This window comes from Aspergillus vadensis, assembly GCF_003184925.1.
Source record: "Aspergillus vadensis CBS 113365 unplaced genomic scaffold BO88scaffold_5, whole genome shotgun sequence".
In the NCBI taxonomy this organism is placed as follows: domain Eukaryota; kingdom Fungi; phylum Ascomycota; class Eurotiomycetes; order Eurotiales; family Aspergillaceae; genus Aspergillus; species Aspergillus vadensis.
Window position 1 is genome coordinate 1,342,312 of NW_020292043.1, and position 23,871 is coordinate 1,366,182.

The 23,871-nt window shown below is 50.9% G+C and overlaps 9 protein-coding genes and 2 non-coding genes across 11 annotated transcripts; 3 read left to right on the plus strand and 8 right to left on the minus strand.

Moving 5' to 3' along the window:
* Positions 1 to 295: 295 nt before the first annotated feature.
* On the plus strand, positions 296 to 2,184 carry BO88DRAFT_478636 (LLM class flavin-dependent oxidoreductase; the record flags this gene model as incomplete). The annotated part of the gene is made up of 8 exons (XM_025712009.1): positions 296 to 362; positions 413 to 553; positions 608 to 818; positions 880 to 892; positions 944 to 1,003; positions 1,066 to 1,622; positions 1,673 to 1,850; positions 1,892 to 2,184. The coding sequence occupies 8 exons, from the start codon at positions 296 to 298 to the stop codon at positions 2,123 to 2,125; spliced, it is 1,461 nt and encodes a 486-aa protein (XP_025565602.1). The 3' UTR covers positions 2,126 to 2,184.
* An 85-nt stretch (positions 2,185 to 2,269) lies between these two features.
* BO88DRAFT_478641 (histidine phosphatase family protein) lies at positions 2,270 to 4,037 on the minus strand (the record flags this gene model as incomplete). The annotated part of the gene is made up of 3 exons (XM_025712010.1): positions 2,270 to 3,611; positions 3,673 to 3,826; positions 3,875 to 4,037. 3 exons carry the CDS (start codon positions 4,035 to 4,037, stop codon positions 2,270 to 2,272), a joined length of 1,659 nt encoding a protein of 552 aa, XP_025565603.1.
* Positions 4,038 to 4,827: 790 nt separating this feature from the next.
* On the minus strand, positions 4,828 to 5,877 carry BO88DRAFT_486264 (uncharacterized protein; the record flags this gene model as incomplete). Its single annotated transcript, XM_025712413.1, has 2 exons — positions 4,828 to 5,292; positions 5,360 to 5,877. 2 exons carry the CDS (start codon positions 5,875 to 5,877, stop codon positions 4,962 to 4,964), a joined length of 849 nt encoding a protein of 282 aa, XP_025565604.1. The 3' UTR covers positions 4,828 to 4,961.
* A 726-nt stretch (positions 5,878 to 6,603) lies between these two features.
* Positions 6,604 to 8,348, minus strand: BO88DRAFT_240893 (pepsin-like aspartic protease). Its single transcript, XM_025702138.1, has 3 exons — positions 8,049 to 8,348; positions 7,677 to 7,986; positions 6,604 to 7,614 (listed from the first exon to the last, which is right to left on the minus strand). The coding sequence occupies exons 1-3, from the start codon at positions 8,217 to 8,219 to the stop codon at positions 6,719 to 6,721; spliced, it is 1,377 nt and encodes a 458-aa protein (XP_025565605.1). The 5' UTR covers positions 8,220 to 8,348; the 3' UTR covers positions 6,604 to 6,718.
* Positions 8,349 to 10,907: 2,559 nt separating this feature from the next.
* On the minus strand, positions 10,908 to 11,021 carry BO88DRAFT_t72. The gene has a single exon. It is a non-coding gene; the product is annotated as a tRNA-Leu (tRNA).
* A 54-nt stretch (positions 11,022 to 11,075) lies between these two features.
* On the minus strand, positions 11,076 to 11,913 carry BO88DRAFT_433729 (FMN-binding negative transcriptional regulator; the record flags this gene model as incomplete). Its single annotated transcript, XM_025709441.1, has 1 exon — positions 11,076 to 11,913. The coding sequence occupies exon 1, from the start codon at positions 11,886 to 11,888 to the stop codon at positions 11,076 to 11,078; it is 813 nt and encodes a 270-aa protein (XP_025565606.1). The 5' UTR covers positions 11,889 to 11,913.
* Positions 11,914 to 12,560: 647 nt separating this feature from the next.
* Positions 12,561 to 14,238, minus strand: BO88DRAFT_240912 (uncharacterized protein). Its single transcript, XM_025702139.1, has 2 exons — positions 13,423 to 14,238; positions 12,561 to 13,364 (listed from the first exon to the last, which is right to left on the minus strand). Exons 1-2 carry the CDS (start codon positions 14,017 to 14,019, stop codon positions 12,699 to 12,701), a joined length of 1,263 nt encoding a protein of 420 aa, XP_025565607.1. The 5' UTR covers positions 14,020 to 14,238; the 3' UTR covers positions 12,561 to 12,698.
* Positions 14,239 to 18,283: 4,045 nt separating this feature from the next.
* Positions 18,284 to 18,396, plus strand: BO88DRAFT_t67. The gene has a single exon. It is a non-coding gene; the product is annotated as a tRNA-Leu (tRNA).
* A 549-nt stretch (positions 18,397 to 18,945) lies between these two features.
* Positions 18,946 to 19,458, plus strand: BO88DRAFT_486268 (uncharacterized protein; the record flags this gene model as incomplete). The annotated part of the gene is made up of 2 exons (XM_025712414.1): positions 18,946 to 18,995; positions 19,060 to 19,458. 2 exons carry the CDS (start codon positions 18,946 to 18,948, stop codon positions 19,304 to 19,306), a joined length of 297 nt encoding a protein of 98 aa, XP_025565608.1. The 3' UTR covers positions 19,307 to 19,458.
* Positions 19,440 to 21,380, minus strand: BO88DRAFT_384300 (FAD-dependent oxidoreductase). The gene is made up of 5 exons (XM_025704691.1): positions 20,669 to 21,380; positions 20,302 to 20,587; positions 19,932 to 20,231; positions 19,793 to 19,868; positions 19,440 to 19,735 (listed from the first exon to the last, which is right to left on the minus strand). The coding sequence occupies exons 1-5, from the start codon at positions 21,092 to 21,094 to the stop codon at positions 19,543 to 19,545; spliced, it is 1,281 nt and encodes a 426-aa protein (XP_025565609.1). The 5' UTR covers positions 21,095 to 21,380; the 3' UTR covers positions 19,440 to 19,542.
* A 250-nt stretch (positions 21,381 to 21,630) lies between these two features.
* BO88DRAFT_442322 (uncharacterized protein) lies at positions 21,631 to 23,680 on the minus strand (the record flags this gene model as incomplete). Its single annotated transcript, XM_025709943.1, has 8 exons — positions 21,631 to 21,749; positions 21,917 to 22,161; positions 22,355 to 22,644; positions 22,705 to 23,004; positions 23,060 to 23,251; positions 23,304 to 23,371; positions 23,420 to 23,462; positions 23,504 to 23,680. The coding sequence occupies 8 exons, from the start codon at positions 23,678 to 23,680 to the stop codon at positions 21,631 to 21,633; spliced, it is 1,434 nt and encodes a 477-aa protein (XP_025565610.1).
* Positions 23,681 to 23,871: the final 191 nt, after the last annotated feature.

Sequence of the window (23,871 nt, forward strand, 5' to 3'; positions counted from 1 at the left end):
TGATCCTTGCCCTTATTTGGGGTTGTATTGAGTATGTGATCCTTATGAATGGGCAACCCCTCATCTCCCCATCACGTCATCCCGGCCCACTGTGATGCTACTGAACATCCCCTCCAGCGAGGTCGGAATTGCACACTTATGGTCCGTACTTATTCGCAGTTGATTTCTGAACAAGATCTTTATGATTGAACTGGCCTTCTTTTCTTATCTTCGTAAGACTCAGCATTTGCCGGTTCGGAACAGCCCAAGCCAACACCTCTCTCTCACTAACCTATCCTCCTATCTACCCTCCACAATGGCCACCGACAACGCTACATCTCGACCCCGCAAACAATTAATCCTCAATGCATTCGTTGAAATGTGTACGTACCATTCCACTCACTACTCTGCTCCAACTGCTAACATATCCCAGGTAGTGGCCACCAGTCCCCAGGGCTGTGGCGACACCCAGAGGACGAATCGCACCGGTTCAACGACATCGACCACTGGATTGAGCTCGCAAAGCTTCTAGAATCCGCCAAGTTCCACGGAATCTTCATCGCAGATGTTCTAGGTAACTCTTATTCTCAACTACCTTCATGATTTACATAGATGCTAACCTCCCCAGGCGGCTACGACGTGTACAAAGGCCCCCGCAATCTCGAACCAGCCATTGTTTCTGGCGCGCAATGGCCCGTCAACGAGCCATTAGCTGTCGTACCTGCCATGGCGGCCGCGACACAAAACATCGGCTTCGGAGTGACTGTCACAACGACATACGAGCAGCCGTATCATCTTGCTCGTCGGCTCTCTACGATCGATCATCTCACTAAGGGACGGTAAGTCTAAGTCACTCTTCAAGGCCCTCGTCGTCACTACCAATACTAACATAAAAACCAGGATAGGATGGAACGTAAGCACCCACCCACCCACTTAACAATAATCACCAAGCTAACCAACCCAGATCGTTACCGGATATCTCGACTCCGCAGCACGTAACCTAGGCCACACCCAACAACCCCAGGTACCCTAACCCACCCCTCACTCATCCACCAAAAGTTCACCCCCAATACTAACCACCCCCAGCACGACGACCGCTACGCCCAAGCCGAAGAATACATCAAAGTGACCTACAAACTATGGGAATCCTCCTGGCGGTCCGACGCCGTCGTGCTCGACCGCACCCGCGGAATCTACACAGACCCAACCCGAGTCCGCGAGATCAACCACACCGGCAAATACTTCACCGTCCCGGGCCCCCACATCTGCCAACCCAGCCCGCAACGCACACCCGTGATTCTCCAAGCGGGGACATCCAAAGCCGGGAAGGCGTTCGCGGCACAGCATGCCGAGGCGATCTTCGTAGCGGGACATAGTCCGTCCGTGGTGGCGAAGAATATTGCGGAGATCCGCGAGACGGCGAAGACGCAGTTTGGACGGGATCCCGCGGGGATTAAGTTCTTGGCGCTGTTGTGTCCGGTGCTCGGGAGGACGGAGGAGGAGGCCTGGGAGAAGTTTAGGTATTTTAGGAGTCTTGGGTCGATTGATGGTGCGTTGGCGCTGTTTGGGGGCTGGACGGGGATTGATCTCGATCGGTATGGGGATGATGAGGAGTTGAGGCATGTGGAGAGTAATGCGATTCGGTATGTTCTTATTGTGGTTATGGGTTGGGGAAGTGCTGATTGTGTGATAGGTCTGCCGTTGAGGGTTGGTCCAAGGCGACTCCGGAGGTCGAGAAGTGGACGAAGGCTACGGTGGGTCAACATATCACGGTGGGTGGATTGGGTGCCACGCCAGTGGGAACGCCGGAGCAGGTGGCGGATCAGATGGAACGGTGGGTGAATGAGGCGGATGTGGATGGGTTCAATCTGGTATGTTGCTGGAGATGCTAAAGAGGGTAGTTTGCTAACAGGGGCAGGCATATGCTATCAAACCCGGCTCCTTCAAGGATATCATCGACTTGCTGATCCCTGAACTCCGTAAGAGAGGCCTCTTCTGGGATGACTACACGGTCAAGAAGGGAACGTACCGCGAAAACATCTACGGCAAGGAAGGGCAGAGCGGCCCGCCGGCTGATCATCCGGCCGCAAAATATCGCTGGCATGCAGGTGTTGAAGCAGCGGATCATCCGGTCCCGGAGAACTGATTTGTACACAACGATGCAATGCCGCTATATAACGCAAGGACTGCTATTGTAAATCTCACATCTCATATTTCAACACATATTGAATGCCTATACCACCCTAGCCTCTGTGCTTCACACTATATGATACATCATCGAAATGCAGCGTCAAACCGGAACACCATCAGTAACAGTCCCATACTCAGTGACCGTCCAATTACCAAAACAAGCATATTCAAACTGAGACCTTTCCAAACTCTTCTTTTGAACATTCATAAAGGTAGACAGCTCGCACCAACCATCATCGCGATACTCACATTCCGCAAAGCTAGAATGCAGAGGCAGCGTGCGCTGATTCTGCAAAAAGTGAACGTAGAACGTCTCCCCAGTGCCATCCACATAGGCATTTCTCTGATCACCCGCAGGACGCGTAGCAGCCACCTTATGAGGCGCCTTAATGATCTCAATATTCGTCCGTCCACCGAAAGGAACAATGTTACTAGCCTTGAACTGCTGGTATAGAGGAGGTCCAGTAGGAGGCAGAGACTGGGCGAACTGCGTAAACCCAAACGCAGTGAGAACAGCGACGATACCCGCATCATGTGAGAAGTCAAGGTAGAGATTCTGATCCGTTGGGAACGTCACGGGATTAGTGTCCAAGGTCATGTTGGCATTGGTGCCTGTAGTCTGGAGTAAGTGGCCCTCCACACGGGCGAGAAATTCCTCTACCCAGGCAATTCCCTGCGCACGGCCCGCGGGACAGGCAAATCCGACCATGTTGGAGAATTCGATATCGAAGGAGTAGCTGAAGTTTTCGAATTCTTCAAAGGTGAAAAGCTCGCAGAACTGGCTGTAGCCGTAACTGATGGTCTCATAGGCACACATACTCTGCGCGTTGTAGCTGTCGGTCGTGGTCCAGTTATAAGATCCAGTCAGAGTGTGGAGTGCTTCGGTGCGCTCTTTGAGATAGATGTTTTTCCATGTTGATAGGGGTGTGGTGGCATTGTATGCCATGTACTCTAGTGCGCGGGTGCACGAGTAAGTTCCAATGAGAGAGTTGTTGTAGCCAACACCTTCTATCATTGGTAGCAGGTTGGCTTTTTCTGTCCATTCAAGGCCAAAGAACCCTGCAAGGAAGTTCTCTGCGGATTTGAGCATGCGGTCCTGGGTGGTGGTGCGCGCCACGAGCTTATGGGTCGAGCTGGAATTATAGAGGTGTCCGTAGTTGTAGAAGTTTAGGACGCCGCTGTCATAGAGCTCCTGACGGCCTTTGGGGACGAGGATCTCTAGACCCAGTCCGTAGTCCCAATCATTCAGGAAAGCAAGTGCACCCGTGAAGTTGTTACCACTAGCGGTAGAATTGATGATCTTCTGGGCCCATGAAGCCAGACCTTCTGAGGATGAAGGATACCGGGAACCATGGCGGTGAATCATATGCATTTGGGTGATGTTAGATCCTTGCGGGAGAGGATATTCATCTACTCCGAAGCCATCGGGTACATGGTACGGGCTGTATGAGTCAGTAACGGACTTAACATTGAGAGCAATGGAGAACCCATCATTAGATGTACCTCAAGTTGCCCATGTGATGGAAAATATTGCGGCCAGCAGCCCCCTTGATCGGCTCACTTGTTTCCAGCGGGTCATTGGGAGACAGTGTCTTTTGTCCAAACGGGGCAGGATTTGTCTCGGCTAAGAAAGGAGCAACCCCGGTTGCAGTCGTGCCTTCTGAAGTCAGCTTAACACAAATTTGCAAAACGACTAAGCACATACCCTGGTAGCTCTCGGGCGTGGTCTGAAACCAATCAACTCCGGTTGTGGTAGCTGATGGACTGGGAGTCAGTGGAACTGAGCTCTGTGAGCGGGCTTCAATGGCAGCAGCATCAGCTAAAGAGGCCACTGCCAGTATAGATAGGGTAGTGAAAGTCGGGTGCATGTTGATACTCCCACTTTATTGGCAAAAAACCGTTCAGTCAGTAATAGAACCAGCAAGGGGTGGGTGCGATGCCAATTTGTAGGCATTCCGTGCTCTCGGGGAAGGAAAGAAATGCAAAGCCATATACATGCCCATCACTGTATTGTGCATTATTGTGTATCCGACATGCTCAGATACCGTTGGATTGTACCAGCAGCTGCAGAGCATCGGTGCACGTGGGCATCTTCTTGATTCGAAACAGCCACGGCACCACAAGATAGGGCATCTGTCATGTCTCGGCTGCAGCCATCATCTCGCTTACATGGAGTGTGGAGACGCGAGTCGTACCCCAGGCTGGATGCAATCCGGGTCCTTGCATTTTTCTGCGTCATCCACTCGACTTTCTAACATCGAAGTTCTGTGATTCGAGCCTTCCAGGTGCTCGTCGGCAAGCAGGGAAGCACGTGGGGTTACCGAGTGGTGCTTATCTTCTCATTATCTGCTAGTAGGTTTTAGGGCCTCGGCATCGGCTGTTGGGGGGTCTAACTTGCACTGAAAATGTATAACTTCAGAGCTACATCGTCTCTCCAATCACAAAGAGCCACCATGTCGAAGCCTGGTCGACTTCCGTTCTATGGTTGATATTTGCGTTAAAGTATAGCAATGGTCCATGGCAGCTAATCCCTGCGCCGACGCGGCTTGGGTCCTATACAGCGTCCCAAACGTTGACAATGATGAAAAAGTACAATGTGCACTTTAGAAAGGGAAAGTTGCATTTTATTTGCAAGAATTGCCATAATCATCGTATTATCTCGTTATATTTTTTATTCTTACCTAGCATACGACTTCTGTCAATGTACTAAATTATTGGTTTCTAAAATAGCATCAGCCCACTACATAGCACCGAACTAATCTTGACTCAAGACAGACTGCCTCTCAGCAGAATTACTTCGCCGTCTTCTTCACCCCTATAAACCAATGCACATTCGTAGTCGGATACATCACCGGCGACTTCCCCGACCGAAACTCCCAGTTCTCCAAACCAGGTGCATCCGTCCGTCTGACCAGGTCATGCAGCTCATCCGAAGTCCGACAGCGCATGATAGATACAAAGCCATCAAAAACCATGAGCAGAGGTGCCAGAGGAAACATAAATGTGAAAAACAAATGTAAGGGCGATCGCCAGAATCGGAGCAGGGTGTATTGACATGCGATCAGTATCAGGCCTGGTAATATTAGCATCGAGCTGAGATCGCGCGCGGTGAGTTCGAAAATACTGAGAGTTTTCATTAGTATTTGTTGATACTCCATTTGAAGATATATGTATGGGCTTAACGACATACATGAATGCATCAGCCGACTCAATCGCGTTCCGTAACATGGGTACAGCAAGAGGGTCGTCAAAATGATGGAAAGCCACGTTGAACATTCGGCATTCCTTCCGGTTTTGTGGGACCAATCGACCACATTTTGACGCATCGACTGGTTCGGAGATATATGAGATGTTTTCTTGTTGTTTGGTGAGAGTAGCCCATTCGCGAGGGTGGGGATTGAGGTCCGTTAGCAGAAATTCGGTCGGAGGGAGATGCTGGGCGCGCAGGCGAGCGTTGAGGAGTCTCTCAAAGGTGGCGGATGGGCCTCCTGCGCCCGAGCCCAAATCGACAAATGTGAAGGACGAGAGGTCGGGGAAGTTATCTGCAAGGACTTCGCAGGCAACTTCCGCAGAAGAAGTCTTGGCGATTGGTGGTAGGCGCAAATTCCAGCAGTGGGTAAGACATAGCTGAGCATATTCGATCGCCTTGTCGGGACACCATGACTGGTCGGCGATCTCGAAGAGGTGGAGGCGGGGGAGGAACGACATGGTGACTGTCGATAATGTTTCAAATTGTTTGGAAGAGAAGACTGGTCGGGTTAAGGTTGGGATGAAGATATATCATATTCTTATCTGTGCTCGGCGTTGCTTCATTTCGCCCCATCCAGGTTCTGCGTGGCTTTGCTTCCTTTCATTCGAGATTGGATATCCTTAGTGCGATCCTGGTCACATACGATGGGCGTTTAAATTGCTCCCGATCGTCTCCGAGAACCTTTCAAGCCTGTCCACGCCGAACGTTCTGATTGACGAAGGAAACACTACTGGTTCGAAATGATAGTCGTCGAGATAATGATGGACAAGACTGGCGAGGTTGACAGGCACAAAACCTTAAATGCCCTACCAACGTTACACTACGTCATCATCCGAATAACATGCACAGGTCATAAAGATACTCAGTCCTGTAACAAAGACTGAAACTGACTCGGTACAGCCACATCCCATATAAGAAAGTATGAAGAAGTTTCAAGTGGCAGTTCTGATCTTGGCAGGCTGTTGACTCCCCGGTCGCGGGCGGCATCAACGGTGTGGGTACCGCCAATGAGATAGGTCACAACGGCAATGGAGGAATAATTATAGTAGCAAGGGGGCTGACAGATCATCACAAAGTATGATTGGCTCTTTTAACTGGCTTGGTGTCGATCGGACCAGCCACGCGGCAGTGAAACAAACTAATTGATCAGATCTTGCATTCCGAATTTCTTTCATTTCCATATCTGAGCATCGAACGATGGGATATCAAGCTAAAAACAGAAAAACATTCCAAGAAGTAAGGGGCAAAATTAGGAAGGTCTATAATATATCATCAAGATGCAACGTGAAATCTCTATATTTAAAAAATCAAGGAAACTCCAACCAAGACTCCCGCCACCAGCGAGGCAATCTGGCCGCGCGGCACTGTAGCCGAACTCTCCTTGTCCGAATTGTCCGACTTGTCGCTCGAGCCCGTCGACGTGGCGGTCGCTTCTGTGGCTCCCGTCGCCTTGGGCACGGCATCGGAGCCCGTGCCGATCTCCACGACGTGGTCCTCGCCGGGGTCGAAGTTGGCCTTGGCCAGGGAAATCTCGTTGTTGCCGAGATCGTAGACGACGTATGCGCTGCGCAGGAAAGTGTCGCCGAGAAGGGCCTCATCTTCGATCACTGACAAACCGAACGTACAGATGTTCATGTCGGTCATGTCGGAACTGGTCTCGAGGATCATCTCGCTGATGTCAACGCTCATGTTGAAGGATCCAAAGTCGAAGAGGAAGGTAAAATCATCGTCCTTGACGGAGCACTCGATTACTCCGTAACCATACTCGCTCATGTAGGTGGCACCGACGGCGTCGTAGATGCTGGCTGCGGCGGAGGTCGGGATGTAGGTCAGGGCAGTGCCGCTGTCCAGCACGGCGGGGATGGGGAACTGTGTGGCGCTGTTGTTGACCGAGACGGAATTGCCGTTCTTCTCGAGGTGCACAGCCGTCAGGTTGACAGCGAACTCGATGTACATGTCCTCGATGGAGACGATAGGCAGGGTCTGCAGGCTGCCGTAGTACTTGGCGGTGTTGACTCCGCCGAACAGGATGGTGCCTTTGCCTTCGTCGAGGTCATCCAGCCAAAGACTGTAGGCCGGCCAGTTGATCACGCCTTGGTCGACGAGGGCTTCGGGGAAGTTGGTGTATTCACCACCACCACCGTAGCTCGCATCGCTGGCTTCATTGGAGGCGTATCCGATACCGAGGACGCCCTCTACATGGGAAGCAGTTAGCAAACTGTGGAATTAAACTAATGAGGGAATAGTGGGAACCTACCCTCGGAGTCGCCGTCATATGCGACGGCAAATTGAAAGTTCGTCAGGGTGACATTGGAAAACTTCAGGGTATCGTTGACGTAGTCGCCTGTGGCTTCGCTGCCGTCGACATACTCGATATAAAAGTCATCGTTCACGAAGGTGTAGGTGGAAGATTCGCTGGAGTTGTAGGAGCCGTAATCGGTACAGGGGCAGGCGGACGAGTTGGCGCCATTGACCCAGAGATCGCTACTGCCAGTGTCCAACGTCACACTGACTTCCTGGCCGGGAGTGCCGAGGGTAAGGTTCATCGTGTAGCCAAGATTCGTCGCCTAGAGACCTGCATTAGCGACCGTCACAATTCCCCTAATTCAGACTCGGGATGTCAACATACCAGGTTAACGAGGTCGGCCGAAGCTGTCGATCGCTTCCGGCGGGACCGGTCGGCGATCTGACGACGTTCAAAGTTGAACTGAAGCGTGGATGGTTGATCGCGCTCATGGATAGAGAGGGAATAGGCGGACTGGGCAGCCCAGGCCAAAGAGAGAAGGGTGGTGCTCTTCATGGTGGTGCTGCGATGATTTCCCTTCTCACGTAAGTTGGGGGCGAACCTGTCGGGGGGAAAGTTGGGGGAGCGGAGCGTCTTATATGGTCGGTGCAGAAACGATGGATTTGGATAAAAATGTTGCCCATGGGAGGCGCAGGGAGGGGCACGGGGACGTCGGAGAAGTGCTCAGCCTTGCGCGGTCGCTTCGTCTTGGCCTGTTCCTGAGTTTTTAACAGAAAGCCATCCAGCGCCAGAGACCCGCACCAATGTCAGCCTTCAGACCCTGGGGCTGTTGCTTTTTTGCTGACAAGCGCTGGGCTGTGAAGAGGCTCTTGTCTGGCAACCAACGAATCCCATAAGGGGGAAACTTAGACAAGTGGGTCGTTGGCAGGCAACCATCAAATGAAGAACTGTTCTATCCGCCACCCCGAGGAGGAAGAAGAACTGCGAGACTATTCCCTCCCTCGAACTAGTGGATAGACGGGGGGTTACTCCGTCGGTCATACCGGAAATGATGATTCTTGGCATAAGCATGGCCGCTGACATGGCATCTTGACTACAATATGAACATCATAGCCATTTACCTATCGAGATGACAACTGCATGCTGTTCACCACTTGCAAACCCAGCAGTGACGACACCCCAACGTGGGATGGCGTGGCCTCGCATCTTCGGATGCAGGCGGAGACACCCGATTCTTCGACCGGCGCTAAATCTTGCCCTCATTAGTCACCGCGGACTTGCTCCCCTATCCAATAACATGGTCTCATCCGGCGCCTTTCCACGCCTGCAAATATAGCGGTCGACGAGAGTTTGTTAATAAGCCGTCATGGCTACTTAGCTAACCATCCTTCGACTGGAACAAACCCAAGACAGTTGCTATTAAAGGCTTAGCATATGACCATTTGAGTTTGTCGGTCCTGGCCGGTTTCACAGCCTTGTTCAACGGGCCTTGACACAGTACAATGCAATTTAATCCCTGGCAATAGCGCCTCCTTCGTGGTTATCGGCCCGTTCGCCTAGAGATCAAAGAGCTCTTGGCAAGACCCTGATTCGCACCCTGGCCGTGAACTGCTATATCCACTTCGTATAAGGTGGATCGAGGGGCTAGTTCTGCCGTTATAATCAGCAGATTTTTGCTATCATGCTCGCCGTGACAGGGGTGATTGGAGTTTTACTGGGCTTCTTACTTGACCTTATGACGGACTTGAACAAGCGGAAGATTTGATGCAGGATACACAATTCTAGCAATCGATCTCTACAAATAGAAAGTAACCCCTCAATCTCGGAAACAAGAAGCAGCATGTTCGATCATTCTCACCTCACGAGAGAAGTCAAATCAGGGTCCACTACATCTCACTCTCCAATATCGATAAAATTCCTGACCAATCCTATCCACCCTACGCTCAGTCCACCCCTCCGCTAATTTTCCCATTAATGAGGAACCCAAGCCAGTGACAAACCGCCTCATACTCTCATTTCTCTTATCCATGATAGTTCACTTTCACTACCACAGCTGCCCACTTTGGTTATCTTTTAGATGAAGCTATCTCATACTCTGGTTCGGTTCATTGTACCGACGGACTCCGTATCGGCCGTGAGCGCTCGCTTCAGTCTTTAGCACTGACTCTAGGTACCTGGTGGCTCGAGCTCAAAATTAGGCTGAGGCAACAGTCGATATGAGTCACTGGTATGACGCAGAGCAGTATTACTAGACGACTAGATGAGCAGATGACTTTAGTGTCGACTATCCTTCCTTGGCATTATCAATATACGAAGCTTGTTAAGTTGTTATGGTGATGCGGGAGATGTCGTGGGGGAGGAAATTGTTTACGAGGGGGGCGATGAGCTTGGCAGAATGTCGATTGCATTCAAAATAATTCGAGACAGTGGCTGTTCAGAGGGCTCAGACTCTGTGGGATTCCACGTCGAAAGCTTCCTTGATCAGTGCACGAGAGATTACTGCGACTATCATGGCAAATGCCAAACCGATCTGTTGTCATGTTCATGGCATCATTTGTGATAGTGCTAGGTTTGCTAGAGTCTATGTTAGTCTCCTTCAGTAACAGTCACTGGACTCGGTGATAAGTTGTACTGCTCCGTCGGAAAGCCGCGACTTGATTGATATAGGAAGCTCTAAGGGGGGAATGATAAAGCGCTCTGTCCAAGCATGTCCTGTAAGCCACAGTGGGGTTCGAAACAGCCAGCACAAGTGTACCTGGTTTTCATAACAGAATAAGGGCTATTGTTTTGTCCCTGGGAGGGATACAGCGCCCGGTGTGATGCTGTTCCTATACCGCCGTTGTTTGGGATTTTGGATTGAAACTTGCCCGGTGACAATGGGGACCATATGGGTCTCAGGTATCTGAGTTTGAACTGTGTTGATTTCCACCTGATGCAAATAATATTTCTGTCGGAGATATCAGTGCCGTGATCGGTCAAAATCTCTCAAGAATAAAATACAAAAGTGTGTGTGCGTGAATCAGCCGTTTTTAGTATTGTAGGCGTTGAGTCGAGTACAATTGACTGGTGATAAATATATCATTTGTCATCTCGCCAGCGATCATGATACACAAGGCATCGCGAATAAAGGAAGTCAACAACATCAAATTCAACGAAAAAGACGATCATAAAATCTATTCTTGATCTAACTCTACAGTGTTCTTCCTACCCGGGAGGTGTGAAAAGAAAAAATGCAAAAAGATATGACAAGAGTGGGATTCGAACCCACGCCCCTTTCGAGACTAGGAATGCTCCGAAGGAACATGTCTGATCAGATACACCTGACCCTAGCGCCTTAGACCGCTCGGCCATCTTGCCGTTGATGTATCTCTTGCCCCAACTTACCCCTCATATTCCATCCACACCCATTCTCTATCTATCTCCAGCAGCATAACTCCTCACCATCCCCGCCACTCCCCTCGCAACATCCCCTTCCATCCCATCCAAACCCCTCAGTACCCCTTCCCGATCCCCTTCCCCTCGTTCCTGGCTCATCTTAAACTTCCCCTCCATGCGCTCCACGGTCACTTCGATCCCGACGATGTTCTTCTTCAGGATGTTGATGTATGCTTCTGGCGCTTCGTCGACGGTCCATGCTCGTGGACATGAATTCTCTTCCGGGTTGTTCTGAGTATCACTGGTGCTGGTGGTAGTAGTATACCTCATGATATTCCCCTCGCAATGTGCTGAGAGATCACGAAGCTGTTTATCCAGAAACATCGAGGCCTGTTGACCCCCTTCACTCTCTGAACGGGGATTATAGATCCGCGCGCGGCCGTAGACTTGCACGGCGGCGTAATTCCATGTCGGGGCGACTTTGCCGGTCTGGGGCTTGGTGGTGGTGTAGAAATGCGGGGTGATGTAGCTGTGGTAGGGGGAGGTGAAGAGGATGAGGACTTCGGTGGGGAGGATGGATTCAGACTGGGTGGCTAGAGAGTCGAGGATGGCGGCGCATTGGGGGTTGGCGCGGGCGATGTGGCCGCGGAGTTTGATCTTGTTGTTGGTATCGTCAGTGGTGGTGGTGGGAGGAGGAGGAATGTCGAGGACCCAGGGGATGTGGGTGGATTGGAGTAATGGGTGTGCAGGGGAGGGGATGGCGGTGGTGAGCACGCCGAGGGGGTTTTGTTGGATGAAGGTGTGGAGGGTTGAGGGGGTGGAGTCGGTGTAGATTTCTTTCATGTACATGTTGTCTATTCTTTAAGCAGGTAAATGAGAAGTAGAGATGAGGGTAAGACGGTAAGCAAGGGGGACAAGATGCAGATAACCTTAGATCTTGTCTCCGTGCGGGGTTTGGGACAACCCGATTATGGGGTTCATTCCTATTGGCTTCTCGGCTATGTTCCGAGTTTATGATGTATGGTACAGCATCATTGTAATAATGTTTATTGTTTACATTCGTTTGTACTTGTATCATGACAGTAAGGAAATATGTACAGTGAAGTGTAGATGGCAGATGTTGCTGTCCTCCGCCAAAATCATTATCCCCGAGGATTATTAGCATGGGGGCCATTGTCATTCATTGCGTGGCCAGCGCAGGTCAAAGCGTTGCAAAGCCTGTCTGGCTTGGGTTATCGGTTAGGAGTTGGAAGAATTGCCCATTGTAATTGGCATTTTATCGCCATGAGCTTTGGTTTCGTAATAAACTCCAATGTATTTCGCGGCGCATGTGGTCTGACCGCGCCAGCTAGTGGCGGAGCTGGGTCGTCGCTAACCCAGTGAGGGTTTCGTTCCTCTAATGTGTACGGAGGGACCTTCAGGCAATGCCCGCGTCGGTCGCAAATCGGTCACCGACGATTGCTTGCGGGCGCACGATGCTCGCATATCTGTCGCGAGGCGGGTTGTCGCAGATGCAAAGGAATGAGAACACAGTTTCTCAACTGGTCGTGTAGTAGTTTGGCAATGCGACTTGATTAAAATCTTATAAGCCGGTGTTCGGTGTTCGACCGGTAATCTCAAAATAAAGAAGGTGTAGAATCATCAGGGCAGCTTAGGAGTCTAATGGTAGATGCTGCTTCGCTCACGTTGGCCACTCAGATTGCTCGATGCCGAATCATAGGCTGCCTCATGAGTTACCTCGATCGTCGTGTGCTGTAGCACCACTCCCATCGGGGCCAGCTCCAACCCATCCTTGCCGATCATCTCCTCGGTGGAATCGCTGCGACCGCGCGCAATCGTGGTGTTGGTCGGCCCCTTGCCATCGATACTATTGCCATAGTGGTGTGCGACCGAGGATTTGTTCGGTCGGCTGGAGTATTTGTTGCTGCTGCCATGGATCCTGGCTTCGGGCTCCAGCACCACGCTGCGGCGACTCAGTGTGTACATGAGGGAATCACAGAAGCCACACAGAGTCATGAAGGATCCAGCAAAGCAGAAGTAGAGAACGCTGGGGGAGTGACCACTGGCAGAAGCCATTCGACCTGCGGCAAGAGGTAAGGTAAGGCAGATATACACGACGGGGTATAACGCCATGTGGAAAATGACACGCTTGAGTCGGGTCAGACTTTCGGAGTTGTGCTCGCCCAGAATAGCTGACTCGGCGATTCTCTTGCGCAGTTGGAGGAACATGATCGCATACAGGACGACGGTGAAGAACTCCGAGGCAAAAATCCAAAAGTAGTGAGTCCACAGACGCATCGACTCGTACTTGGGGGTCATCCAGCACTAGAGTAGGAGAAAGTTAGTGACTTATGAAGATATTGTAAAGAGATGATCAACTCACCCAAGCTACAGCCGGATACCAGACGTATCGACCGTGTGCTGCGATCGGAATGACGGTCGTGATGACCCCAAAGAGCCAGAGTCCACAAATGATGGAAACAAAAAGACGGTGTGAGATCTGGTAGCCCAAGGTGACGTGCATGAAAGTGTGCGCAGCAATGGCGAGCACGAACAGACCACTCATGGGATCACCAATCTGCAGCCAGATGCCCTGCAAGAAGCATGCAGGGTCTGCGGCCGTCACCGAGTTGGTCTGGATCCATCGCAGACTGATGATAAAGCCCAGACTTTGGATGAAGTCAGCCAGAATGAGGTTGAACATGAGCACGACATATTGGTTGTAACCGATGTAACGTTTGTAGTGCCGTTTCCAGAAAATAAAACGATAGGTAAAGAATGTCAACAAGGAAAGAGTGCAAATGAGTGAGACGGTGGCCAGCGCCGAGATAACGATCAAGCCCTTGGTCTGCAAACTCGGCAGTGGGCTCATAACAGCCTCGCCCTGGGTGCTCGACGAGGACGAGCGACGCTGCAGGGCCGGATTGGCCGCATGGGCGTCTGCCTCGTACAGCAAGGACTGGATCGCCAGGGACAGCATGATGGGGAAAGGTGACCGGGGGTGGAATTGTTTCAGGCTTCCTTTCCACCGACGGCATTTGACCTATATAACCGCTGTGTCCTTCCACCCCCTGGGGTTGGTCCTTGCAGGCAGCGTGGCCAGGAGCCCTCACCCGCTCTAAGTCCAATTAGGAACGTCGCGTCAAGTGTCGATCGAGGGTACCGTGGATTCGACGGATTTTACGGAAACGACTCAGTGCAATTACCGGGGCGGGTTCGGGCATGTGCCGAAAGGAGTTATCATCTTCCGTGACGACTGGGGGGTCCTTCTCCACCTAGGAGGTTTTGGGAGCGAGCTTGGCTCCTTTAGCTGTCCATCTGAACCTCCGCACCGAACGGCGCCTCTTCTAGTCTCAACCAAGCTTTATAAGAGGGCAATAGTCCCCCTGGAGACGGCTCAGAATGCGACCTCCATGCGATGGTCCCAATGGTTCTAGCGCTAGAGGAAAACCCTAGAAACGCCACCGAAGCTTGTTATTGGCATGAAAATCCCTATCGGCCGGTTGATAATGACTACTGCTGCTGGCTGGGGCCTCGGTTGGGGCTACTGGACCATCATGAGCTATGTCAAGGACGTCAGACAACTACAAGCGGTGATGGTTTCGATTTCTCGGCATCAGAACCACTCGCTGCCTTAGAAAAAGAGGCTATCTCAGTAGCTGTCTTGGCAAAGGATCAGGGTTCACGTCGTTTCGTACTTTTTGCCTATTTGATTTTTTCTCATTTGTTTTTCTTTGTTCGTTGACCTTGTCTAGTGTGTGGGCTTATGCAAAATAAGACCAGAATAATATAGAATAATAGTAATCCTCCTGCCAGGCCCACGTGGGGCGACCAATGCCAGTCGGAAGCCGGCAAGCGAGTCAGAAAGTGGCTCCGGGTTTCATCCTCGGCCATGGAAGAAACTGCGAGAAACCCAGCTAGTACGGAGTACGGAGTACTTTTTTACTTTTGCTACTTTTTACTTCATGGGTCGGGTATCCCCGGTCCTGTCCCTGGTTCCAGACTTCTTTCTCATCGCGTCTTGCTTGGTTCCTAGTGTTGATCCTCGTATCGAGCCAGGAGTCGAACAAGAATAACATTGACAGAAAACTCTGTTCACAATGTCGGAAAGCTACGTTGCCCGTGTTGCGCTTGGCTGTGGTGGCGATAAACGGGCGCAGGTAGAAAAATCTCCGCCTTCCGGCCACGTTTCTGAGTGGCACTCAAGGTGGCACTGGTTGTGCGCTATCGCAGGCACCAACGATGATGGTTTCTAAATAGCTCCTGTGCTTGTTGATCTACAAATTGCGATCCTGTCCTTATCGCAACCAACTATCGGGTTGGGTCGGTCCTTGGTGCGGAGTCCCGGTAAGAGAAAAAGGGATGATTAGGGTGATCACCTCACGACGCGCCACGGTTACAAAGCGGGAGGATAAAGAAGCTTCGAACCTTTTTGAAGCACGGTCTGCTTTCGGTTTGCCTTTTCAAGAAGGAGGATCAATCTAAGCTGGTGGAGATTGGATCTCCAGGGGGGTGGATGACAGAGTCAGACACGGCCCTGAATCCATGGTTACGGATTTGGCGGGCCGGACTAGATACGGAGGACTTGCCGTATGCCGTAGATTCGTGGAAAACACGATGATCCTTTTCTGTGCGTCAGGTTGCGCCCTTTTTAGTCCTTCTAAAATCTTCGCTAGTTCTGAGTCTGTTCGTGGTGACATTGTTCTTCAGCCCTATCACTCGTGGAGCGCACAGCTGGAAAAGAAAACCGCGCAGTGACATCCACCTGGTCCCATTGTAGTGGTCCAACACTCCTCTCTCAACAAATGGAATCTTTGGCATTGGCTACAATCTGTGTGGATGCTACTTGGCTAATTACATGTCTTGTGTAATGAGTTCAGTGGTATAACTTGATTGGGTGTGCCGAGTCAGTGTCCTATAGAGATGGCGCGGCACGGCGAAGAGATTTAGACTCTCGTCTGAGATTCCCGAACCGACGCAAGGCCAGGCGGGGGTGGTCATGAGAGTTTGGAAAAAAGCACAAAAAGTGTACCAGAGCTCAATAGCCTTTTCTGTTTCCCCAATGCCTTTGTTTGGATGACTGGCAGGCAGTGGAGTGAAATTTTTGCGTGACTAGTACTATGTCTGGTCTGGTGGCGTTCTTTAGGCTGGCCAGTTGAAAGACAACATCGAGGCTCACCTCCCTTTCGGACTGTCGCCCCGCCTTGCCCATAAAAGATCGCCCCAATTACCAAGTCCTTGGGAGGCCTGGGGGATCCTATCACATGTGCTCTATTGTCGTCGACCACCCCTTTACATAGTACTAGTCTCTGGGGTACTAGTTAGTGTCCCTCCCAGCCAGAAATTTGAGAGGCGGCGTCCCGAGTAATTGGTTGGGACTTCTTCCACCATGGCGACAAGAGCCTAGCTGAAATTGCACAATCAAAGCCAAAGGAAGCAGAAGGGCCAACCCCCGACGACATCTATGAATAGCTCCATCCTACGCCTCGTGGTCAAAGTCCAAGGAGCTCAGGGGCTCATTTAGTCAGCGGGTTCGTATTTCCCCTCACGCCTCCTCATTTCCCCTCACCTCCCCTCTTATGCCAAGAGCAAAACATCCGGTGGGAACGGCAGGATTCAATATATTTGATCCTTTTCATACTCTTATTTTGACCGTTGAATGCATCGCGTGGTGCACGAGCCCTTCGTGCGCAAGCTAGGCAGGCCTCCTGGCAATTCGACTGCTGCTTTCAGACCGTCGATGCATCAAATAAATTAGCGAACGTTGGACTAAATAACATGCCATGAGGGGGTTTGGCCCTGTTGGCTCGTGCTTGTTCCCGAGCTAGGCGTGCTGGAGACTGGATTGTGGTGCGATTGATTTGACAATGCAAATCACATCTCGCACTGGCAGAACTGGGATGACGCGTCTGAGTCAATCCAAGCAAAAGGCGCACATTGGCACTGCTTGGCCACTTTTCCTTTCCCCGGGGTTTTTCTTCGCACTGGCTGCGAGAATTGAGACTTCTCAATAAATCGCAGCGTCGCCAAGACTAGCAGCCATACTTGCTTCCGAACAATGCTCAACATTCATCCCAATCTCGCATTGACTAATTGGAAACTTAATGTGCCATCTTCGCAATTCTTCCGGTGCCGTTGCTACTAGCTACTATCAGAAGGTGTTGATTGTGTATGGGTGGTTTAGCTGGCTAGTGCATATATGCGCGCTAGCTGTTCCCTGGAAATTACCTCAATTCTGGCTATGGTCGCAGTTGCCGTCCACATTGATCCTCGATCCTCACTTCGATGTGTACACTCAAAAATCGGCCAAGCCAGAATAAAGATACGGTGATGATCCGACCGAGTGGATTTCATGAACTACTCTTCGAAACTGTGCTGGTGCCTGCCTAGGGGTGGAGTAGCAAAGAGAGGGAAGCTCTCCTGTTCCTGGCCCCTTTACCCCTTTAGTCTCTTTTCTGCCGTCGATCATGGATACTATGTTCTATTTCTGCTGATAACGGAAGATAATATGATGTACAGCGTATTCTCCTTCTGTCATCGTCAACCGGCCTGCACAGCAAATCTCTTCGGCGACCCACTATCCTCCTTGTGAGTTTCCTAAATGGGTATACAATCAATGTCTCACGGCGCATCCTGCAGCGGAGAGAGTCTATCTCCGCTCGATATTAATGCTGTCCGATCCGATGCGTGCTACGTTATCTCTATGTGCATTTATGGGAAATTTTTGGGTTACGTAGGAAATCGTCCTTGGTCGCGAGCAGCCGATACTATTGCTATATATCCGATAGTTTCTTGTAGGGTTACATTCGATCAATTTCGACTACATCACAATCTGTACTCGCGCATACCTACTACTAGCGCTGCCGCAAGTATGTGTCGGATGGGGCTGAATGTTAGAATGATCGCTCGACAAGGGCATCCAGTTGGGGCTTGGGGGTTGCTACTGGTACCAATAAGCATCCCAGAAAGCGCTCCCGAAATATATACATTTCATCGGTTTCATCATCCAGGTCAGTGGCCTAGTCAATCCATCATCGAACCATCACACACTAGACTGTCAATCATTGAGATTAGATCAACACTATGTCTTACAATATGCATATATTATTTCGTAATAAAACACGCACCTCGTAGCATCATGCATTGTTTGTAGCATGTGAATGCGACAAGCTTGAACCTCCCTACGCGCTGTGGATAGTGGAGGAGCTCCTATAGCCAAAGCAGTCAGCATCTTTCAAGCAACAGGCAAGATGGCCGAGCGGTCTAAGGCGCTAGGGTCAGGCTATCTGATCAGACATGTTCCTTCGGAGCATTCCTAGTCTCGAAAGGGGCGTGGGTTCGAATCCCACTCTTGTCATATCATTTTACATTTTTTTTTTGGCCACATCCGATATACAACCACCTCATTTGATACAAAATAAATTGATGCAACGATCTAATTGTTTTTATTGAGTTAGAGAGTTCCCTCACTCAATGCCTACGCTTGTCACCCCCGGTCATTACCACGGATCGATCTAGCTCTCCCGCCCATAACAATTCCAACAAGAATCCCAAAACAATCAATAGCGTAACCCAGTCTGGACATATAACTCTACAGATACCAACAAATCCTGCAAGTAAATCAACTACAATGAATCAATCTACAGCATCCGAGCTCAGCCGCCGGAATCATCTTCCCAATTCAAAACCACTTCAAACCTTACACACTACCCACCAAAGCTAAACACAGTCTGGCCAAACCTACATCCCACCGCAGTCATGGTTGTGTCATCGTGGCGACTGTCCGGATTCAAATATAAGAGGACCTAAACAACAAGTACTAGTATTGTCTCCCAACAGTAACAGCCATTATTGGTCACTAGGTACATACTGCATACATCATCAACTAACCTCCAAACCATTAATTATGCCGAACCCAAGTCTAAGTTACGGAAATGGCATGTCATCCGGAGCCAAGTGAGCCACATCTTATCCCTTTACCTACACCATCGTATACTAATGATATCTGATGGATTGATAGGTCCCGGAATACCGCCTTCCTAACCATGTTCGCGGTTATCTCCGGCGCCTTGCTCACATTCCGGATGCAGTCGCCAAGCAAGGAGCAGAGGTCCTCTCCCGAGGGAGACCAGCAGGCTATTGATGGGGAGAATAAGCTTGGGCGCTCGATGTTCGTTTCGGATGGGGATCGGGAGGCTGTTAGGGGTGGGAAGCCTGGAGAACCGAAGGTTGGTCGGGCGCCGCATGAGGGGCTGGGTGGGCGGTGATGATTCTATATGAATGTGTGGGTTGCATGAGGGGAGGTATCGTGCATGGGCATGGTCATGTCGCATAACGTTGTTGTTTCTTCGTTGGGGTTAATAGTAGTGTATGTTAAATAGGTCTGGTACCTTGTACATTCTATTTGTTCTGGTGATGCATATCATTTTCATTTTCTTGGATTTATTGAACGCAGGTTCATTGTTCTATGCTGGTTCTCTGCGACTCCTTGGATGGACCTCAGCTAGGATTTCTGCTCCGTGGCATCCTCCTTCAGCACCCGGGCTGATACCAGTGGACTCTCGTCCAAGATCCGCGTGAAGTCATGAGCGTCGACACAGGCCTGACGCGAGTTAAGCACGCTGGGCTCCGCGCGCCTGAAGACGTCGTTCTCGTAGGTGTCCAATGCATCTCGCAGTGCTTGTGTCGACATGGATCTGTTTGGACGAGTGGTAAGTATCTAGTAGTATATCCCGCGAAGCGCTGATACTCACCCTAGTGAACGCATGTCCACACGCCTAGTCAGATCCAGTACGTCGACAATGGCATTGTTAGCCCCCTCTCCGCGGTCTATATATCACTGTCAGCATGCACTCCTCTCACCCAGCACAGCACAGCATTGTATGGACATACACATAGTCATCGTATGCGCCGAATCACCCATCAACACAACCCTAGGGTGTGAGCGATTCTGCAGCGGTCGGAACATCCAGTCCGCGATGCGGATTGACCGTGCCTCCGTGTCCTCAGGTAATCCGTAGACCAGGGTCCTGAATGGCTCCGCCCAGTTCGAGGCCAATGATTTCATCAGGGCGATTCGCTCCCTGTTGTCGCTGGGGACTGCGATGTCCTTGGAATCTGCCCATGATATTATAATTTGGCATTCGTATTTGTCCTTGCTGCTTTCTGCGAAGTTGTTGGGGTTGTCGAGGACTATTTCACGAATTCCAAGTTAGCTCTTGTGCAGATGTTGGTTCGTGATAGGAGGGTGGTATATGCATACTGCTGAAGAACAGGAAGACGTTGGATTCAGGATGCGAGCCCTGGAAAATGAACGGATCAATTTCTGCTGCGCCGGCCATCTCCTCTGCTGTATATAGAGTAGCTGCACCGAGGATCTGCACCGGTAGTGGATTCATCTCATGGCTGTCCGGGTACAAGATCTCGCGGGTGGGGGATCGCGATCCATCGCAGCCGATCAAGAGGCACCCTGTGTAGGAGGTGCCGTCTGCGAAATGCGCGGTGACGGTGTCGGCGGAGGACTCGATGTTTTGGAGAGTTTTGTTCCACTACAGTTCTAGTCAGAGGGCCCGAAAGTGAAGGATGATTTCATTCCATCCCATCTTACTAGGCAGTGAAAATAGTCTTACCTGAACATCAAGCCCCGTGGCCACCAGCTGCCTCAGTCGAACGCGACTGACCCGAATGCGCTCCGCAGCGGGGACACTGTACAACGCTGATCCTGTTTTAAGATCGAAGAACGAAAAGCGACCGGTGTCACCGCGGGCAGCAGCCGCTTTGTTGACATATGCCTCTGGGAGGCGTTGCACAAGGTCATCCGGTAGGAGTTCCCGTAGTGCAGGGAGCGCCCAATGGAGCGTCAATCCCCAACCCCCGCTTCGTGCATCGATAGCGGCATCGCGCTCGAAGATCTTGTAAGGGACACCGATCTTCTGGAGGTGCTGGGCCAGAAGGAGGCCACTGATGCCTGCACCGACGATGAGAACGGGAAGATCAGCCATAATGGGGGCAGCGAAGAGGCACGGATGTTCGGTTCCACGGGAACACGGGTTCATCCCCTGACCCTTTTACCTGAAGACGCATCGCTGTAATGCTGTTGTAATCAAGGGCCGGTTGGAATCGGACGGTGACTTATGTGGCAGGTGCGCAGGAATTGGATTGGTGGAACCGTTATCGTATGGGAATGTGCCAATGGGAAGAGAATGTGAGGCATTGTTGGGATGGGGTCAGGCCGGCAAAACCATACTAGTTGGCTGGCCTTAGGGCTTGATGGTGCTAAAGCTCGTGTTTGTCTCTGAATAATTTATGCCTATTATCTGCAGTTAGATTAGGGGAGGTGCTCGATGAGATTGATGCGCATTCACTGATAACTAAGGGTTGCTTCTGGGAAGTATCATTACCTTGTATATGCAAGGAGTCAGAGACTCGTATCTGCGCTGCTGAGGACAACGAACAAGGTTGGTAAAGTTGACGACCAGTAGCTGGGATACAGCATGCCATTAGGCAATGAAAACCTCTGCCAACCTTAATTTAATCATAATTAAACCGTAATAACGACGCAATAAAGTTACATTGGATGTCTCGTGCCAGTCTAATGCGTGAGGTGAAACAAGGCCGGCCCTAAAAGAGCCTTAACAGCACTAAGAATGTTAGGCCGGCATCGCGTGGGGGACGGCGTCGTGCTTGAGACCTTAGCGCCGGTCTCTAGCCCTACCACCGCGGTCCCTTCTCCGGTGTCAATCTGTCACAGTCCGTCCGCAGTGGATCATTCCCATTCTGATAGTGCTGTCAACTCTCTAGTAGCTAGCTAGCACACCGGCCAGACACTAATGTCCAGTTACTGGTTCAATTAGGCGGCCACATTACCCATTTCTCACCAACAGGCCAGCTGGCGTGTGCGGAACACAGCTCGGTGGCCGCCCGGGGATGACTTCCCGAGTGGACCAACATTAAGGTTTCACGGGACGCACAGGATTCCTCCTGGATGGAGCTGGGCTTGATGGCCGGGAAGATCCCGTCGGGGGCGGTTGGTCTGGCCTGCTCTGCTCGACTCCATTGGCTTATCTCTGTTACATCGGCCCAGTATGATCCCGGTCTGGTTTGATCATGAGAAGCGTAAGCACTATTAATCCCGTAGTGCTAAGCACCTACTAAGATTCCTGCATTGCACTATTCAGGAATCGCCGGAAAGCTGCGCTTGATAGGGCGAGAAAAAGAGGAAGACCCAGTGAGTGATTAATATACATAACGAAAGTTTAAGAGATTGGTTTCCAAGGAATGGCGCCATCAGTCGACGGCAAGAGAACGGGCATCACTCTTTGGCCTCTATTGTTGGCCTCTTCTCCAGCGACACGCGCAGCTCCACCGTCATATGAATGCCTCCCTCGTCGGCGCCCCCACTCTCGAGGATAAGCTCTTCGCTGGGCGTGCGTTTGGGTTGCGGCGCCGCCGAAGTTGTCGACCGTAACTGCGAGCGCGGATCCTTTGACCAGGTCTGCAAAGCATAACTCCGGCTGTCGTACCCTTTTCGACCACTGTACGATCGGAAATCGCGCACCGCACCTTTCAGCAGAGGGGCGAGAAAGGGAACACAAGTTACAATGTTCTAATTCAATTAGTCAGTGGCTCGGTGCATCATCCTGTTCTCTCTCTCGTAGAAACTCACCCCGACGTTGAACTCAATTGTGCCCCACAGCACCAACATGGTCGAGTTTCCATCGCCATAAGCCACCCGATGGATTTGTGTGAGGCGGAGGATCGAGCAGATCGTGGTGAACAGCCCCAGCAGAAACAGACAAACCACTCCTGCCTTTTGTGCTGTCTTGATGTTCAGTTGGAGCAATAGCGGAATGGGAAGGATAATGATGGTGATGTCGCAGATGATGGTGAAGATGGCTAATCCATAAAATGTTGGCCCTGCTGGAAGACAAGACCCTGAGATGTTGGGATTCCAGGCGCGCTCAACCTTTCGATCGCTTTATCAGCAACCTAGCACTGCGACTGGAGAAAGATTCTCTCACCGGCTGACAGTCGAATATCAGAACTAACGTTCCCGCAAGATGACCAAGTGTCGAGATGGTTATTACGGCCCATATGAGGATTCGGTAGTAATTCTTGGACGTTCCGGAAATCAATCGCAAATAGTTGAGGCAAAGGGAAGCTTTAAATCCAGCGATTCCGAGTTGATAGAATGGGCGACCGGCATAATTGAGCTGTTGGTGTTTATCAATACTCTGTCTCGATCGTAATAGGCACAGCGCATACCTTTGTGTAATCCGGAAGGTCTGCCTTGGGGCGCAGCGACAAGGGCAATCCGAGACCATATCTGCTTTCTACTGATTCTTAGCATTTGTTGTGTACTGGAAGCTTGTTCGACTCACGAGCGATGCACAGTGCGCTGTATATGATACTGAAGGCCTGACACTAGTTAGCGGTCGTATCGTCTACTACCAAAAGCAACCCACCATAGTCACCAGCATCACAAAGTCGGACGCTTCCAATCGGCGGGCATTAAATCGAATTGCTAGGCGCAGGCAGACAGTGATAACCATCAACAAGGTCAAGCCCAGGCATACCCCTAAAATCAGGCGGTATTCCGACTCAGCCTCCACTTCAGGCGAGGCATGGTGCACCCAGCCCATACTGGCAGTAAATGTAGAAAGTCAAGGAGAAAGAGAGAGGAGGCATGAGGAAGAGAGGATATTTGCGTAGTGATTATGCAAGTCGTGATGTGCGCTGGCTGGAGGGAGTTTTTCGATCCTGAGCTTCGCAGGATCATGCTGAAGCCCTACAACAAGGGGTAAATTTTGTCCTTGGAGCTGAAGGAGGGTTC

Excerpts from the sequence above, each read along its gene's own strand:
- BO88DRAFT_240893 (XM_025702138.1), bottom strand. The coding sequence starts at position 8,219 with ATGAAGAGCACCACCCTTCTCTCTTTGGCCTGGGCTGCCCAGTCCGCC. Across the intron at positions 7,987-8,048 it reads CGGCCGACCTCGTTAACCTG|GCGACGAATCTTGGCTACAC; the intron begins GTATGTTGACAT and ends GCAGGTCTCTAG. Across the intron at positions 7,615-7,676 it reads ATATGACGGCGACTCCGAGG|AGGGCGTCCTCGGTATCGGA; the intron begins GTAGGTTCCCAC and ends CTTCCCATGTAG.
- BO88DRAFT_240912 (XM_025702139.1), bottom strand. The coding sequence starts at position 14,019 with ATGCTGTCCCTGGCGATCCAGTCCTTGCTGTACGAGGCAGACGCCCAT. Across the intron at positions 13,365-13,422 it reads GGTATCCGGCTGTAGCTTGG|TGCTGGATGACCCCCAAGTA; the intron begins GTGAGTTGATCA and ends CTCCTACTCTAG.
- BO88DRAFT_384300 (XM_025704691.1), bottom strand. The coding sequence starts at position 21,094 with ATGAACCCGTGTTCCCGTGGAACCGAACATCCGTGCCTCTTCGCTGCC. Across the intron at positions 20,588-20,668 it reads CCACGGGGCTTGATGTTCAG|TGGAACAAAACTCTCCAAAA; the intron begins GTAAGACTATTT and ends CTAGAACTGTAG. Across the intron at positions 19,869-19,931 it reads GGCGCATACGATGACTATGT|ACCGCGGAGAGGGGGCTAAC; the intron begins GTATGTCCATAC and ends AGTGATATATAG.